General features: G+C 43.4%; 1 protein-coding gene across 3 annotated transcripts in view; it reads right to left on the bottom strand.

The window, feature by feature from the left end:
- The window catches only part of LRCH2 (leucine rich repeats and calponin homology domain containing 2), a 743639-nt gene that overhangs the window by 184226 nt on the left and 543032 nt on the right, over window positions 1–16381 (bottom strand). For all 3 annotated transcript variants that reach the window (XM_069212552.1, XM_069212555.1, XM_069212554.1), the window contains 2 exons: window positions 9007–9051; window positions 3281–3338 (listed from right to left, as the gene is read on the bottom strand). In XM_069212552.1, coding sequence (XP_069068653.1) covers window positions 3281–3338; window positions 9007–9051 — 103 coding nt within the window. The remainder of the gene's footprint in view (window positions 1–3280; window positions 3339–9006; window positions 9052–16381) is intronic.

Below are 16381 nucleotides of genomic sequence, written 5' to 3'. Positions count from 1 at the left end.
ACGAGGGGCTCTTTACCCTTCTGGTGCTCGCTTCCACTATCCCCAATGGGTAGAGTGGCTATAGCAAAGATGATAGTACTGCCCCGTCTACTTTATTATTTTATGGCATTGCCCTTGATACTCCCGAGCTCCTTTTTTAGACTACTGAATAGCCTACTAGCGGATTTAATATGGGGCAATGGTCGTAGACGGGTTGCACTAACAAAAGTGCTCCAACCGCTCAGGCTGTGGGGACTGGGCGCCCCCAAATTTGAAGCATATTATGCAGCTGCCCAGATACAATGGATATGTACATGGGTCGGTAATCCAACCGGGGCCGAAACACAGAGAGTGTCACTAGAGCTCGGCGGCACAGAAATAATGCAATACCTCATGAATCGAACTGATCCAGCACACACTAACAACGTGCTGCTGTACACCGCGCATTGGGCTTGGGGCCGATACGCCTTGCAAAACGCAAAAGATCCGCAATACTCACCGAGGATTCCACTACTAGCTCACCCGACATTAGCAAAAATAGCAGCAAAGGTGGGCCTGAATGTGTGGGGCAGCAAGGGCATACATACATTGGGAGATATTTATCAGGATGGACAACTTCAAACCTACGAGGCACTAACCGACAGACACGCGCTGGGCCGGGGAGGATTTATAGCTTACGGAGCAGTCAGGCAGGTAATGAGAGAACACTGGAGAAAGGGCAACTTAGAACCAGATGTTCCACCTCTGCTCCATGAGCTGCTGGGGACCACGAATATTCCATCAAATATATCGAACATATACAACATCCTCACAACCCAAGCGGAACACAAACAGGAACAAGCAAAAAATAAATGGGATCGAGTGCTGCCGGAACCACTATCCCCCAAGGCATGGGAACAAGCAATGAAAATGACTCGTGAGGTCTCACGTAATCCCCGCTTCCGATACACACACTTTAATTATGTGCATCAGACTTACCTATCACCACACCGCATAACACGCATGTTTCCCCGATCACCGCAAACATGCCCTAGATGTGACACAGAGGAGGCCACTTTCTATCACATGACATGGGAATGCCCCCCGATCCGGAACACATGGATAGAGATAGTAACGTTACTAGCCGAATGGACAGACACCGCACTGTCTCCTACTCCTGAGGTATGCCTGTTGGGCATAACACCCCACCCCAAGAAACGCAAACGCACATATAAATGCATTGCCCTGGCTTTGGTGCTGTATAGATGCCTCATTGCCATGAAATGGAAAGCCCCTGGAGCTCCTAGTATTGCCCTGTGGCGAGAAGAGGTAATACGATGGACCAAAGCAGAAACACAAACACTACAGAATTTACTGGATAAGGGTATATTAGTTAAAGGCCTAGAAGTATGGAACCTATTCTTGTCAGCAGCAGAAAACAAAGACGATGCACGCCCCCCCTAAACAGATATGCAAGAGATAAAGGATATCACATCAATGATCACAGTAAAACAGTATCATATAGACCGACCGAGGAATACGGGGAGATGGGGAAAGAGCGAAGAGGAAAAAAAAAATAAAAAAAAAATAAAAAAAATAAAAGGATGAGCCAATACAAAACTGTTATGCCCCTCACAGGTGCCTCTAGGAGCATTACCGGAGTCCCGACGGGCCCCGGCGGATTCCAGGGTTGAGGGACTTCGTACCCTGCTGATCCTTAATATTGTGACCCGCTGGCCATGTACGGAGACCCACCGCTAACAGCGGGCTGGTCCCCTGTGGCCTGGGTGCGAATCGGCTGCGCGTGGGGGGGGGCGTTGTCGCGGTGATGAACACGTACTCGCTCTGCAAGGGACGAGGGGTGTGCCTCTTGTCCCTGCGGCGGCTGGCTCTCCCCCCCGCCTGGGCTCTCCCCTGCTGCTCCCCCTCCCCCCCCTTTCCCCCCCTTCCCCTCAGCCCGGGCCCTCTGGGGCCGCCTCAGCTCCTATCTTACTCTCTCTTTCTATGTTAGCTTGACTTTTGAATTACTACGCACATGTTGAATATACGTTGTCTGGAGAAACACAACTCTCAGAACCCAATTCGGGTAATTGTACACTCATACTGGATTTACAGAATGTGCAGAAGTAATAATTCCATGTATGCTACATGTTGAACATAATGCAACCTCTTGTATCTCATTTAAATGTTGCCATTTGGCTGATAAAACAATAAAAACATATTAAAAAAAAAAAAAAAAAAAAAGAATAGTCTTCGCTATGGAATACAGTCAGTCAATGTTTCAACACTATTCAAATGACACCCTGGGTTTCATCAAAACACACTGCCAACCCCCAAAAAATCTATCAGGAGCCCAATGTATCCCATTTCCTACTCCAAAAAATCTATTAAGAGCCCAAAGGGTCCCATATCTTAGAGGAAAATAGTCAGTTGAGATGTACAATACAAAGGTTCACATAGAAGGATACACACATCAATCCATACCCAAAACATCCACTTTTTGAAAATGTTAACAGCGGTATGAAAAGGTCCAGCGCCCATGGGGTAAGAGACTGCACCAGCCACAAAACTGGACTTGTAAAATCCTTAGATTTAGACTGAGGTGACCTTTAATTGGAAACCCATTCCAAGGTTGAAGACACATATGTGCATGCTGGTGTAAACAAGGAATGGCTTTGCTACTTAAGACCGAGTCCTATTGGTTTTATCCATGTTTGTTATGTTTTGAGTTCTCCAAGATCTTTTGATTTCACTAGAATTATAAATATGATATACTTAGTTATAAGGGCTTTCAGCCAGCTCTCATCAGCCAATCGTCTGTTGTTGTGTCATTCACATTTTTGACTAACTTCACTGTGGGTGACTGCTTTCTGGTTTCACAAGAAGCACACCCGCAAACAAAGTAATTATTTTAAATATCACGGGCAACTATGGTAATGTGTGCATATTAAGACCAAAACATATTTTTGTATTTAGGTAATGTTTTTAGTGTAGAATGGCAATGGGCCGACAGCTCCACCATCAATACACTTTTGAAAAAAAAAACATGACAAAACAAAACAAGCATTAACAGAGCCAAAAGGCTGGCAGTCAGTGCCAAGCTTACTGACTTTGCCAATGCTTGCTTTTGAATATGGAATGCAATTAACCTGTTAATTAAAACGTGTTACAAATCTATCACCTCCAAATGTAAAAGGCAAATATTTCCACCGCTCTCTCCCAGTACTAATGACAAAAGTGGCAGATACAATGTGGGACTGTCTAAGTGGAAAAAAAACACTGAAGACAATGATATGTGCTTAGTTTACATATGCACACTTACCGGACCTAGGCTTTAAACCAAACGGAGTATGAGAATTACCATCTGTTCTTTCACATTCCTATTATGAAACAAAATAAAATGTGTTAATTTGTTTTAAAGGAAACTTTAATTCTTTGAGGTATTGCAATTACCTGTAAATATGCAACAGTGGTAAAGAAACAACAATAACAAAAGACATTCAGAAAAAGAAGGAGCTCGTCTTAAGTTTAGAAACATCAAAACAAGAGTCGCTTTCAAAGTTACAAATATAGATAAAATAAAATTACCAAAGTAAAGGTAACCTTATTTACTGTTTCTTTACATATGATAACAGAAATCGACAGTGCAATAAACCACTTACCGACTTGCAAGGCCCTTTGACACAGCTCCTGCTAAAACGAAATCATGCAGCACTAAGTCAGATATGCAGCGGCCTCTTCAAAGAAGAATGCGTCGCCTTACGATAGCATGTGCCACCAAAGCTATTACAATCAACTCCTTTTGAGGGTATCAGAGCAAGATGATCTCAGTCACTACTTGATTACATATTCACTGGTGGTGGGGCAAAGGGGAAGGTAATTGTGGACGTAATGAAGATGCCTACCAAGAATCACAGTTAAGTAATTTTTCCTTTTCTAGCATGCAAATGTCCTTACAACTACTCTGCACCAACTAGAAAAACAACCACATTCCACAGTAAGGGTGAAGGCAAAACTACCACAGCAGAAGCCTTACGATTAATGAGTAAAAGGGAAAGCCCTACTACTCAGTTGGACAGATGCTGCAGTGGTGGGTGATACACCGTGGACTGCGCACATGGATATCTGCCCACATTTCAATGCGTGCCCTAAAGTCAACCAGCAGCAATCGAGATGTTTTTCGTGTAGGCAAACAATATCCTTGCGCCCTGCTAAAACCACCGCAAATCGCATTTAACGCCTCCCTGGATCAGAATTCGACACTCACTGCTAAATCCACTGTCCTGCATGTCAGGTGACACTTTAAAAGTGAACTTTTCAGTGTGACATTTGAACATCAGTATTTAAATTAGGTAGAAAAGACTGATTAGGAGACGTTTCCTCGCATACAGTTGCACTAACAACCTTTGTTAACTTTTCCCAATTCACTTTGCCCATTTTAGAGCACCATAAACTAGTAATGCAACAGAAAATACTTACTAAGTAAATAAGCATAGCATCACTGAGTTTAAGGAAAAGTTATTATTGTTGCATGACTATTTCAAAAAGTCCTTGTGACGTGTTGCGATGCTTATGACACAAACGCTAAAACAGAACTTTAAACTGTAGCAATGCAAACAGCCTCCTTGGAGTAAAGTTCATGATCTCAAACGTGACACCACAACTAGCACCGCAATTACCACATCAGTGACACCACACACCAATCTTCCTCAGCGACCATTTCGACACTGAAGTTGCTTTTTAGGGTTTTAAAAATATTAGTTGGTGAGCTACCATCATTTTAAGAAGGATTATTATCACCTTAAAGTGGCGGTGTCTCCCAGGTCGCAAACCACTTCAATTCTATAAGGGAACTGTAAACGAGGGCTTGGTTAGGCCCTCTCAATAATAATAAAAAATGAATTAAAATGTATTGTCAGTTAAAATCATACAATACAGTAGGCTTCGCCCACAAAAGAAAGAAAATAAGACAATACCATTTAAATGATATTTTACGTACGGTCGTTCTCTGTTGAAGTGCTTGTATCGTATATAATAGCTTGGTCTCACTCGCCATTAGTTACTCGTGGGAGCACCCGTGTTCCTTCTAATTGCGTGTATAGAGGTGAAAGGTAACAATAAAATCATCTGGGATTAAATGGATTGGAAAATGTAATGCTCTAAAACCTAACTTTTTTGGACTAAAAATTTACTTTACAGAAAGTGCCTTCTGTGCTATTAAAACTAACTAGCACCACTGAGTTGCAGTTCCCCATGCTCCCAGATCGGTGTGTTGGTGCTACTAACGTTTTGCAAAGTGTTAGGAATTAAAGAAACTAGATTCTCTTGGAGTAAGTTACAGAACCATTTTGCGATCCGTATTACATGTTTGTAGGATTTTCTGATTTCCCCCAAATAAAATAGGCCAAAACTCAAAGAAAGGTATTGTAGTCAAAGAGACCATGATATGACCAGAGTGGTGTGAGGTCGAAGTTAGTTGTCAGCAAAGCATTTTTGCATAAAAAATGAATGGGCTAATTCATTCACTAAAAGATTCGAGGTCCGTTTTCCAAGATTCGTTTAGTTTTTTTTTTTTCTTCTTAGTAGACACGTGAAGGATTTGTATGGTAGTTTATCCTCGCTAACACTACAGGAAAACCGGCATAAAGTGAGTCTGGCAACAGTATGTGTACTGTTTTGTCAATCTCTTACTCACTCGGGTGGAATCAGCTTTCACAGGCCTTGGCATGCTTGGTAGTACTCTGATGAGAGGAGGAATACCAGCTGGCACTATTCTGCTTTGGGCGCTGGGCCGCAGCTGCCCTTAGTCTTTAAGTTTGCAGGCTGTAGCAGTCCTGATACATCAGAGTACTGCCTGGGCGGGCACTAAGTGTGCTAAGGCCTCTACCTTTAGGTCTGGTGATGGGCCCAGTGTCCACCATGAAGCCCTCAACAGGTCCTGGCGACGTGTCAGATTCAGACCCCGCCAAACCCCTAACCCCCACTCACGGCTATTCACAAATACAGCTGATGCACCCCTGCTTAGGACAGTCACACATTCAGCAACTGTAGCATTGCATGGGCTGATCGTATCTTTGGTAGTTGCAGGGCCACACAGGGTATTCACAACTTAAGCAACCACAATTAAGTGGCAACATATTTTTTTCATTTTTATTTTTTTATATTTGTGGCACATGCTTAAAAAACATTATTATATATATATATATATATATATATATATATATATATATATATATACATATACATATATATATATATATTCATTCTACAAGTTGGCTAAGGTCGGATTTATTGCCTTCGCCAATGCTTGTATACGTTTATTCAATCGCAAGTAGTCTATTAAGTCTTTTGTCAAAGTAACCGTATCAATCTTAAATTGATGTCCTTTTCTAGTTTTTTAAATGATTCTTCTTATACGCACAAACATACATATAGTTCAAACTAAATGTAATATGTGCAACTGCTATAGACAACATAGTAGGTTAATGCACCTGATGAGTTTAAGACGTTTTATTGTTGAAAACTAAGGTGTTTTGGGAGGTTCCTGCTGGTAGTAAAATATATATTTCTATAAACCATTAATTGTTCATCATATCGTTTGTATTTAAATAAAAATTATGGAGCTAGAAGTCGAAATAAAATGTAAACTACATATTTGAGGGAACATCTGTCAAGATGCCATTTAGACAAATCACAGTTGTGTGTAGGAGGAAACACAGGCCCTTTCTTTTTTCAATATCATTTTCGTTGATATATAATAGTATTCCCAATTGGAAAGCCCTCTAGCGAAAAAAAAACATTTCTGGACTAGATTTGGAAACATTCTTAGATTATCAAGGGCATTGCTAATAAGGAACAATAGGCCAGATGTACAAAGATATTTTTCATTTGCAATCTCTGCGATTCACAAATGTACTGGTTTGGCAACCACTAAGTGTATTTTTCTAATGCATTTTTCTAATGTGCAAAAGCCATTTTACAAGTCGGAAAACGTTTTCAAAACTCGTAAAATGGATTTTGTGATCTATACCAAATCTCAATTTGGAAGTGGCGGGCACGGAAAGTGTATGAAATGGACATTTTTTCCAAGTTGGGATATGGTGTGTGAAGTGTCAATGGTTTGAAATCAAAATACTGGTTGCAAACTAGTGACCAATTACCAACTCCTCAAAGGAGGCAGTCACTGATTTGCAAAGAGGAAAGGGTCCTACTCTGACCTCTTCCCCCTTCTGTAATTGTGGGGGAGCTTCAGGTACAACAAGTAGTAGTGTAGGGGACCACTCTGTTCGCTTGGATGTTTTCACAAACAGTTTTCACAAACAGGAAACATATATTTTTTTAAAGAGTCACCATTTCCTTCGAGGGAGTCATGTTGCTTTAAAAAAAGAAATGTTCTCGTTTGGGAATACACAGAGATGGTGGTCTGCTGTATCCAGACACAGGGGATCGCAAATTGCCTAATTACATTTCATTAATGTCTTTCTGCGACCCCCTGCAGCTGGTCATTTTGCAAACTGACCTAACAATAGATATGTTGGGGTGCAAAGTAAGAGTCCATTCACAAAAAGATGGTGTGTAATATGAAAACACTTTTGACAAGGATCTCTTGGAATATCTGGCCGGTAAGCCTCAGCGTCCAAGAAGTTTGGGTACCATCCAAGATGTGGGATTTTGAGTCCCATTAGGAGCATCCACACTAACAATTCTTTTGTTTTTTTTAAGTGTACCAACACATGAAACCCTCTGTGTGTCAACAAGCCGAAAGAAGAACAAAATCCATGTGCCATTTAAACTAGGAGTGGCCGATAAGGTGGAGTTGCAGCCAAATTCTGCCAACCGCGTTTGGTGGAGTTTTTTCTTGTGCGTGGATCACCAACAATAAGCTGGTGAGCAAGAACTGGCATCCCCTAACCCAATTTTCAGACGCTAGCAGGACAGCTGGCAAGATTTTTTTCACCACAAATGATTGCAGGAGATCGTGACCATTCACGGTGAGAAAGCTGCTGCTCGCACAGTAAATCACCTTGAGCTTCAGCAAAATCAACTCGAGCAGCAGCGCCCTTTGGTGTGCCATGTGGTGCCATTCAGGATAATTTTTTGGTGTGTAACAAGCTCCCAGTGCTAAAAATCTACATGAGCAATGCCAATTTCTGCCTGTTTGTGGAACTCTGCAGAATCTTGTGGTGTTTTCATGAAAGTCCGCAGAATTCCACGGAGTAAAACTCCACAAGTTCTGCCCACCCCTCATTTATACTACAATGGAAGACATTGGCAGCTTCCTTTCTTTTGCTTTCGTTTAGAGGGAAGGAGGGATCTTTGTTTCCTATGTTCTACCTGTTGAATTCATTATTATAATGCTGACATGGCTCCAATATCCTGATTCACTTCCACTAATATTTACAATATAGAAAAGACCTATGAATAAGTAAACATTTACATCTACAAAGCAATATGTTAGCTATGAGAGATTCTCACAGGAAGCTCAGGGGAGGAATTCTGCAGGAGCTGAACAAGGATTTTCAATGCTCCAGGAAAAAAAAAAGTAATTTGCCTTTGGAGTGCTCGTTAACTACCTAATGGTGGTGGCATTACTCGAAAACACTGGTCTCCAAACTTTTTAACGCCGCTCCCCCCCAGTTGAAAAATAGAAAACATTGGGCCGCCCCCCCCTCAGAATTTTTCACAATTATTTTATAAAGATGTCAATGTTTAAGTAGGTCTAAGCCTATTTAAACATTGCAGTTAAGTACTGTTAAATATTTTTTAATGCAATAACATGCTTCTGCTTAAAACAAAGGCCTTTTATCTGTATAATGCTTCTTTAGGCCATAGTCTGGCGCCCCCCCAGAGATCACTTGAGGCCCCCCTAGGGGGGTACGCCCCCCAGTTTGAAGGCCTCTGCTCTAAAGCAAGGATTATTCATTATCTGAGGACTTTATGGCAAGAGTCGAAGAGCATTACTGGTTCATATTACTGTAGTTCCTTTAAGAAAAATGCTGTCATTATGATAAACGTGATCTGTTTAACCTTTCGTATAGGAAATCTTACCTCATCATTTTCGTTTCCATTTGTGCTCTTTCTAGCAGATTTGTACTGGAAAAAAAATATATATATATTACGGTTAACATTTTATAGTCTTTCAAATCGTATAAAAACTATCCAAATTTAGGATGGAGAATCTAATTTCCGACTGGAATGTTCTCAAATTAGAATGCCTACCTCTCAGGAACCTCATGCCAACTACTTTGTTTTCTGCAATACCACTTCAGAAATACTGCGGTTTCCTATTCCAACAAAACCCAACTCTGCTTACAAAAAAATCTCAATCCCCTTATCCCAGAAGACACTAGATGCCTGGAAGGGGGCAGCGGCGTTGATTAAATGAAACAAACACGTCACTCAAGAAACACCCATCTGGGCGGGATCCCAACTGAAAGAAATGTGAAACTCAAGGGCTTCATTTCATAGGATACCCTTGGCATCTAAAAAGCGGGTGATCTCATAGAAAATAGAACCCTAATTCTCTTCAGCTCTCTCCAGCAAAAATACCAGCTGAACGCCACACAACACTATTAATATCTCCAACTTAAACATGCCTGGCGGGCAGAGTAGCTCGATACAGAAAATATGCCTGAATATGCACCACTACAGGGAAGGTTACTTATGGGAAAGATAGAGTAGAAAACAGTGTCTTGGTCTTAAAAGACAAACAATAATAATAGACCAGACCTGCTGCTGAAACTCAGGGCACGATGGATGGAAGACATAAAAGAACTGGACAATACTGACTGGGAAGCAGCATTAATGCATACCAGGAAGGTCACAATCAAATCCAGATTTAGGCTGATCTAGTTTAAGATACTCCATACAATATACTATGACAGGTCTGGCCTTCATAGATTCGTCTGAGCACCCTGACCCGACTGCTTGAGATGTGAGACAGAGAGAGTAACATTCACCCTCACAATATGGGGTTGCCCCCGCATTCAGTAATACTGAGCCACTATAGCAGGGAAACTAACTAAAATAGTAAAAGAAGATCTACCATTTGACCCAAAATACATTCTTTTGCGTATCGCCAGAAATGTTGACGTGCCCCGAACCAGACTCCTGCATGGCAACCTGGGTATAGTGGTGGCCAAGAGGGACACAGGTAGCTACTGGGGTGCCCCGAGAATACCCACCCTGCAGGAATGGAGGTTGGGGATGGATACTTACATGGCTGCTGAAAAAGTAATATGTAAAGTGCAAGGGTGCCTAAAAATATACAATAATATATGGAGTACCTGGTTATAATATTACAATATCAATATGGGTGATAATGAGCTATTACCGAAGACCACGTGATTGTTGCAAATTATGTTGAACAACGTTGCAATACAATAAATGTGTCCCACAAAGTCACTTCGCAATGCACTGTACTGATGTAAAGTCTGAACGAACTATCAAGTACCCATTCCCATGTGATAATGACAGTTTACAGGTGTGTTGTTTGGCACCAAATGTTGGTTATGAAAAAAAAAAATCAATAAAAATATCTATGTAAAAAAAATCTCAATGATTTTAACCACTTCACTGCCAGGCCTTTTCCCCCTGAGGTGGCAAGCCTTTTCTTTGGCTATTTGGGGCAGTTCACGCTTAGGCCCTCATAACTTTTTATCCACATAAGCTAACCACGCCTAATTTGTGTCCTTTTTCTTTCCCCAACATCCTAGGGAGTCTAGAGGCAGACTTGAATCAGAAACCCAATTTTTCAACACAATTTTGGCATTTTACTGAGACATACCCCATTTGTACTATTGTTTCTGCTTTCAGCCTCCTTCCAGTTAGTGACAGATATAGGTGTGAAACCAATGCTGGATCCCAGAAATCTAAACACTTCTGAGAAGTAGACAAAATTCTGAATTCCGCAAGGGGTCATTTGTGCAGATCCTACAAGGTTTTCCTGCAGAAAATAACAGCTGAAATAAAAAAATATTGACATTGAAGTGAAAAAACAGCAATTTTTCTCCAGGTTTTACTCCGTAACTTTTCCTATGATGTCAGATTTGTGAAAGCAATATACCATTACGTCTGGTGGACTCTTCTGGTTGCGGGGATATATAGGGCTTGTAGGTTCATCAAGAACCCTAGGTACCCAGAGCCAATAAATGAGCTACAACTTGCAATGGGTTTTCATTCTATACCGGGTATACAGCAATTCATTTCTTGAAATATAAAGAGTGAAAAATAGGTATCAAGAAAACCTTTGTATTTCCAAAATGGGCACAAGATAAGGTGTTGAGAAGCAGTGGTTATTTGCACATCTCTGAATTCCGGGGTGCCCATACTAGCATCTGAATTGCAGAGCATTTATCAAATAGACGTCTTTTTTACACACTGTCACATCTGGAAGGAAAAACTGTAGAAAAAGACAAGGGGCAGTGTTAGACTTTTCATCCATGGCATGGTCTCCCTTAACTTTTTGCCTCTGTTCCCCATGTTGTTGTTGTGTGCTGGACTCTGTTTTTGTTACTCTGAGCACTTTACCACTGCTAGCCAGTGCTAACGTGCAAGTACTCCTTTACAAAATGTGTATGTAATTGGCTTATCCCTGATTGGCATATTTGATTTACTAGTAAGTCCCTAGTATACTGCACTGGAGGAGCCAGGGCCTGTAAATCAAATGCTACTAGTGTGCCTGCAGCACTGGTTGTGCCACCCACATAAGTAGCTCTGTAATCATGTCTCAGACCTGCCACTGCAGTGTCTGTGTGTGCAGTTTTAACTGTAAATACGACTTGGCAAGTGTCCCTTTTCTTACATGTCAGACACCCCTAAGGTAGGCCCTAGGTAGCTCCAAAGGCAGGGTGCAGTGTATGGTTAAGGTAGGACATATAGTAATGTTTTTTATATGTCCTGACAGTGAAATATTGCTAAATTCCTTTTTCACTGTTGCAAGGCCCGTCTCTCTCATAGATTAACATGGGGGCTACCTTTAAATCTGATTACAGTGTAGATTCCTTTTGGGAGCAGATGGACATGTGGAGTTTGGGGTCTCTGAGCTAACAATTTAAAAATACATCTTTTAGTAAAGTTGATTTTAAGATTATGTGTTTGAAAATGCCACTTTTATAAAGTGGGCATTTTTTTGCTTATACCATTTCTGTGACTGCCTTATGTGGATTCCCTGTCTGGGTCAGTTTGACAGTTGGGCTGGTTGCACCTCACACTAGACAGTAACACAAAGAAAGCAGGGGTGTAGCCTGCATATCCTGATGAGCCATCTGTGCTAGGAGGGAGAGGAGAAGTGGTCACTCACACCTAAAAGGGCTGTGCCTGCCCTCACACAATGCAGTCTCTAACCCCCTGGTGAGTGTCTGGGACCTGGCCTGGGCAAGGCAGGATTTCATATTCAAAAGAGACTTTACTTTGAAGTAGGCCTACTTCAAAGGAGAAATTAGGGATAAGAAGGGCACCCAAAACCACAGACTTTAGAAACCCTTCTGGAAACAAGAGGAACCTCTGCCTGGAGAAGAGCTGAAGAGCTGAGGAAGAAGAGCTGCCCTGCCTGTGACTGTGCTTTGTGGAGCTATCCTGCAGTTGCTGCTTCTGCCAGAGTAAGAGGGCAAAGACTGGACTTTGTGTGCCTTCCATCTTGAGAAGAAATCTCCAAGGGCTTGATTTAGAGCTTGCCTCCTGTTGTTTGAAGTCTCAGGGACAGCAAAGACTTCTCTCTGCCAGCACCTAGAGTCTCTGGAGAGATTCCTACTCTGCCCTGAGGTGCCCATCCAGTTCCTGGGACCCTTAAAGGAGAAGCTGGCAGCCTAAAAAAAAGGAAGTCCACGCACAGATCGCCATGTGCGGAAATATTTGCTGCGACTCCGATTTGCGGCTAAAGAAACAACACGCCGCCAGCTCCACAGCTAAGAATCAACGCTTGCCTGAAATGCGACTGAAGAGTCGATGCACGAGCAGGAGAAACGACGTACAGCATTGCTGCCGGAGGCTGGGAGATCGCAACCCGCGCTGCGTGGTTTTCGGATCATCGTGTGTCTGGATTTCCGACTCAAGAACCGCTGGGTGTGTAAAAACAAGGCAAGGCTTGCCCGGACCTGAGAGTGCTGACCGGATCGACGCATCGCTCTCCTGCCGAGAGAAGAAACAACGCACCCCGACCCGACGAAAGAATAAACGACGCAAGGTCCCACTCGTGAGTGGAATCGACGCATCGCAAGCCCTTTTTGACGGACACTCGCCCGTGCAGGGTTATTTTTGACGCACCCAAGGTACTTTTTCACACTACCAGTGTTAGTGTGTGTTTGAAACTACTTAAAGACTCTTTTTGATTTTTACTTGATAACTTGACTTGTGTATGGTGGATTGTTGTAGTGTTTTCATTAAGTTACTGTGTGTGTTGGTACAAATACTTTACACCTAACACTCTGAAGTTAAGCGTACTGCTCTGCCAAGCTACTAAGAGGGTAAAGCAGGGGTTAGCTGAGGGTGATTCTCTTTTACCCTGACGAGAGTGAGGGTCCTTGCTTGAGCAGGGGGTAACCTGTCAACCAAAGACCCCATTTCTAACAGGCAGTAACACTTGTCTTGCTATTCCGTATTCCCCCAAGTCTCCCGATAAAAATGGTAGGTGTGGTAGGCCTAATGCTCGCGACAGGAAACGCAACATGGACACATCACATTTTTACAATGAAATCTGACGTGCCTAGATGTAGATTGTGGCCTGTAGCTCAGCCGGCACCTAGGGAAACATACCAAACCTGTGCATTTTTAAAACTAGACACCTAGGGAAATCCAGGATTGGGTGACTTGTGGGTCTCTTACCAGGTTCTGGTACCCAGAGTCCTTTGCAAACCTCAAAATCTGGCTAAAAAAAAAAAAAGCACCTTTCCCTCACATTTTGGTGACAGAAAGTTCTGGAATCTGATAGGAGACACCAATTTCCTTCCACCCAGCGTTCCCCCTAAGTCTCCCAATAAAAATGGTACCTCACTTGTGTGGGTATGCCTAGCACCCATGACAGGAAATGCCCCAAAACACAACATGGACACCTAACATTTCCCCAAAGAACAGACCTGTTTTTTGCAAAGTGCCTAGCTGTGGATTTTGGCCTCTAGTTCAGCCGGCACCTAGGGAAACCTACAAAACCTGTGCATTTTTTAAAACTATACGCCTAGGGGAATCCAAGATGGGGTGACTTGTGGGGCTCTCACCAGATTCTGTTACCCAGAATCCTTTGCAAACCTCAACATTAGGCCAAAAAAAACAACCCTTTTCCTCATTTCAGTGACAGAAAGTTCTGGAATCTGATAGGAGACACAAATTTCCTTCCACCCAGCATTCCCCCCCCAAGTCTCCCAATAAAAATGGTACCTCAGTTGTGTGAGTAGGCCTAGCGCCTGTGACAGGAAATGCTCCAAAACGCAACGTGGACACATCTCATTTTCCCAAAGAAAACAGGGCTGTTTTTGTGGTGGGGGAGAAAACTTGAGTTTTTAGTCCTGGGCTTAGCAGCCATATAGGGAAACCTACCAAACCCAAACATTTCTGAAAACTAGACACCTGAGGAAATCCAGGGAGGTGTGACTTGCGTGGATCCCCCAATGTTTTCTTACCCAGAATCCTCAGCAAACCTCAAATTTAGCTTAAAAAAAAAAAAAAAAAAAACATTTTCCCCACATTTCTGTATGGGATCACTGCACCGGGACGAATTTCCTACCACCCAATGTTCCCTTCAGTCTCCCGGTAAAAATTATACCTCACTTGTGTAGGTGGGCCAAGTGCCTGTGACAGGGACAAGCCAAAAACATGTCGAAATTGAGGGGGAACGAAAGCGGGTCACAAAGGGCAGTTTGAAAACAATAAATACATTTTAGGCTGACAAGTGCAGCAGAATTTTTATCGGTATGGATGAGACAATGCTGGGTGGTAGAAAGTTTGTGGATTCCTGAAGGTTCCATCACAAAAATGTGGGAAAAATGTATGATTTCCAGCAAAGTTGGAGGTTTGCAGGGCATTGTGGGTAAGAAAATGGTGCGGGTTGCATGTGAAGCACACCACTCTGGACTCACCCACATGCGGGGTGCATGTGAAGCACACCACCCTGGACTCACCCACATGTTTAGTTTTCAGATGTGTCTAGGTCTTGTGGATTTTTCTACATGGCAGGGTCCCAAAATCATGCGACTTTGAGAGTTAGCCAAGCTCTCGTGGCCCAAATGTAAAACCAAAACCCAAAATAATCAAAAGTTCTCTTGCTTGCGGTTGGGATAAGATGTTTTAGTTCTGCGGGGGGGGAGATGAAAGACTATTAGACTTTAGCCCCATTTATTTGGTAATGTGCCCCCATGGGGAGTGACCCTTGCCCAAGGGGCTGCCGCCTCAAACAAAACACACACATACACACACACCAATTCCTGGTGCCTAAGGGGTTTCTGCCCCCTTCCCCCTGGGGGGAGTAAGGCCTAATAGAAATAGGCCAATCTGACCCCAAGGGGAGCAGAAATGGCCTAAAATAAATTCCCCCCCACACCCCACCAGAGGAGCGACCCTTGCCTAGGGGGTCACTCCCCATACATAAAAACATAAAGTAAACAAAAATATATATATATCCCTGGTGTCTACGGGTTCTGGAAGGGTTCTGGGGAGTTCATCTTCGCATTCCAGCCTTCATTAAATGGAAGAGGGGGACCATGTTGCCCCCCTCCCGTGGCCACTTTTGGCAGTCGGGACCCCATTCCCTAGGTCCTGGCCTTACATTTATATATTTTTTTCTTTGGGGGATGTAGGGCCACACAGCCCCCTCCCCGGCCCAATCTCAGCCTACGGGACCCCATCTCCCAGGGACCGGCCATCTGTCCTGGGTGTCCCACAGGGTAACGATTGTACAATGGGACAGCGGGGGAGCGGAATGCCCTGCCAGTCCTAGCCGGCTCGCCACCTCTTGTGGGAGCCGGCATTGCTGTCACAGCGAGGGATGCTGCTAAAGATGCAGCTCCCTTTTCGTAGGAGCAAGTGTTTCTTCTGTTTCTCCCCCCGCATCACTGCAGGCAGCGAAGCAAAGGAAACCTCCGCTCGCTGCAAGTTAGAGCTGTTTGACAGCTCTCCCTTACTGCAAATGCAGTGTTTGCTCGGACTTGGCAGGAGCGGTCAGCTCCCGCCAAGTTAGAGCAAACACCTATGTCTCAGGGGTAGGCACCCCAGGACATAGCAGGAGGCAGCCCTGGGGGGTGGCGGTCCTGAGGACCATCTATGGCTCTTCGAGGGGGGGTGGGGAACGTGGGGACCCCATCCATCGATGTATTTGCCCCAGGTAAGTAGGGGTCCTCAGGACCAGGGATCCCCAACGGACACCCTTCATTCTTTCATTTTAGCCCTGGGAAGGTGGCGGTCCACGAGGCTGCACGGTCACCCCACATATAATTCA

Source organism: Pleurodeles waltl, chromosome 2_1 (assembly GCF_031143425.1).
Source record: "Pleurodeles waltl isolate 20211129_DDA chromosome 2_1, aPleWal1.hap1.20221129, whole genome shotgun sequence".
In the NCBI taxonomy this organism is placed as follows: domain Eukaryota; kingdom Metazoa; phylum Chordata; class Amphibia; order Caudata; family Salamandridae; genus Pleurodeles; species Pleurodeles waltl.
Note: the sequence above shows the minus strand (reverse complement) of the source record. Positions and strands in the feature narration are given on the sequence as shown.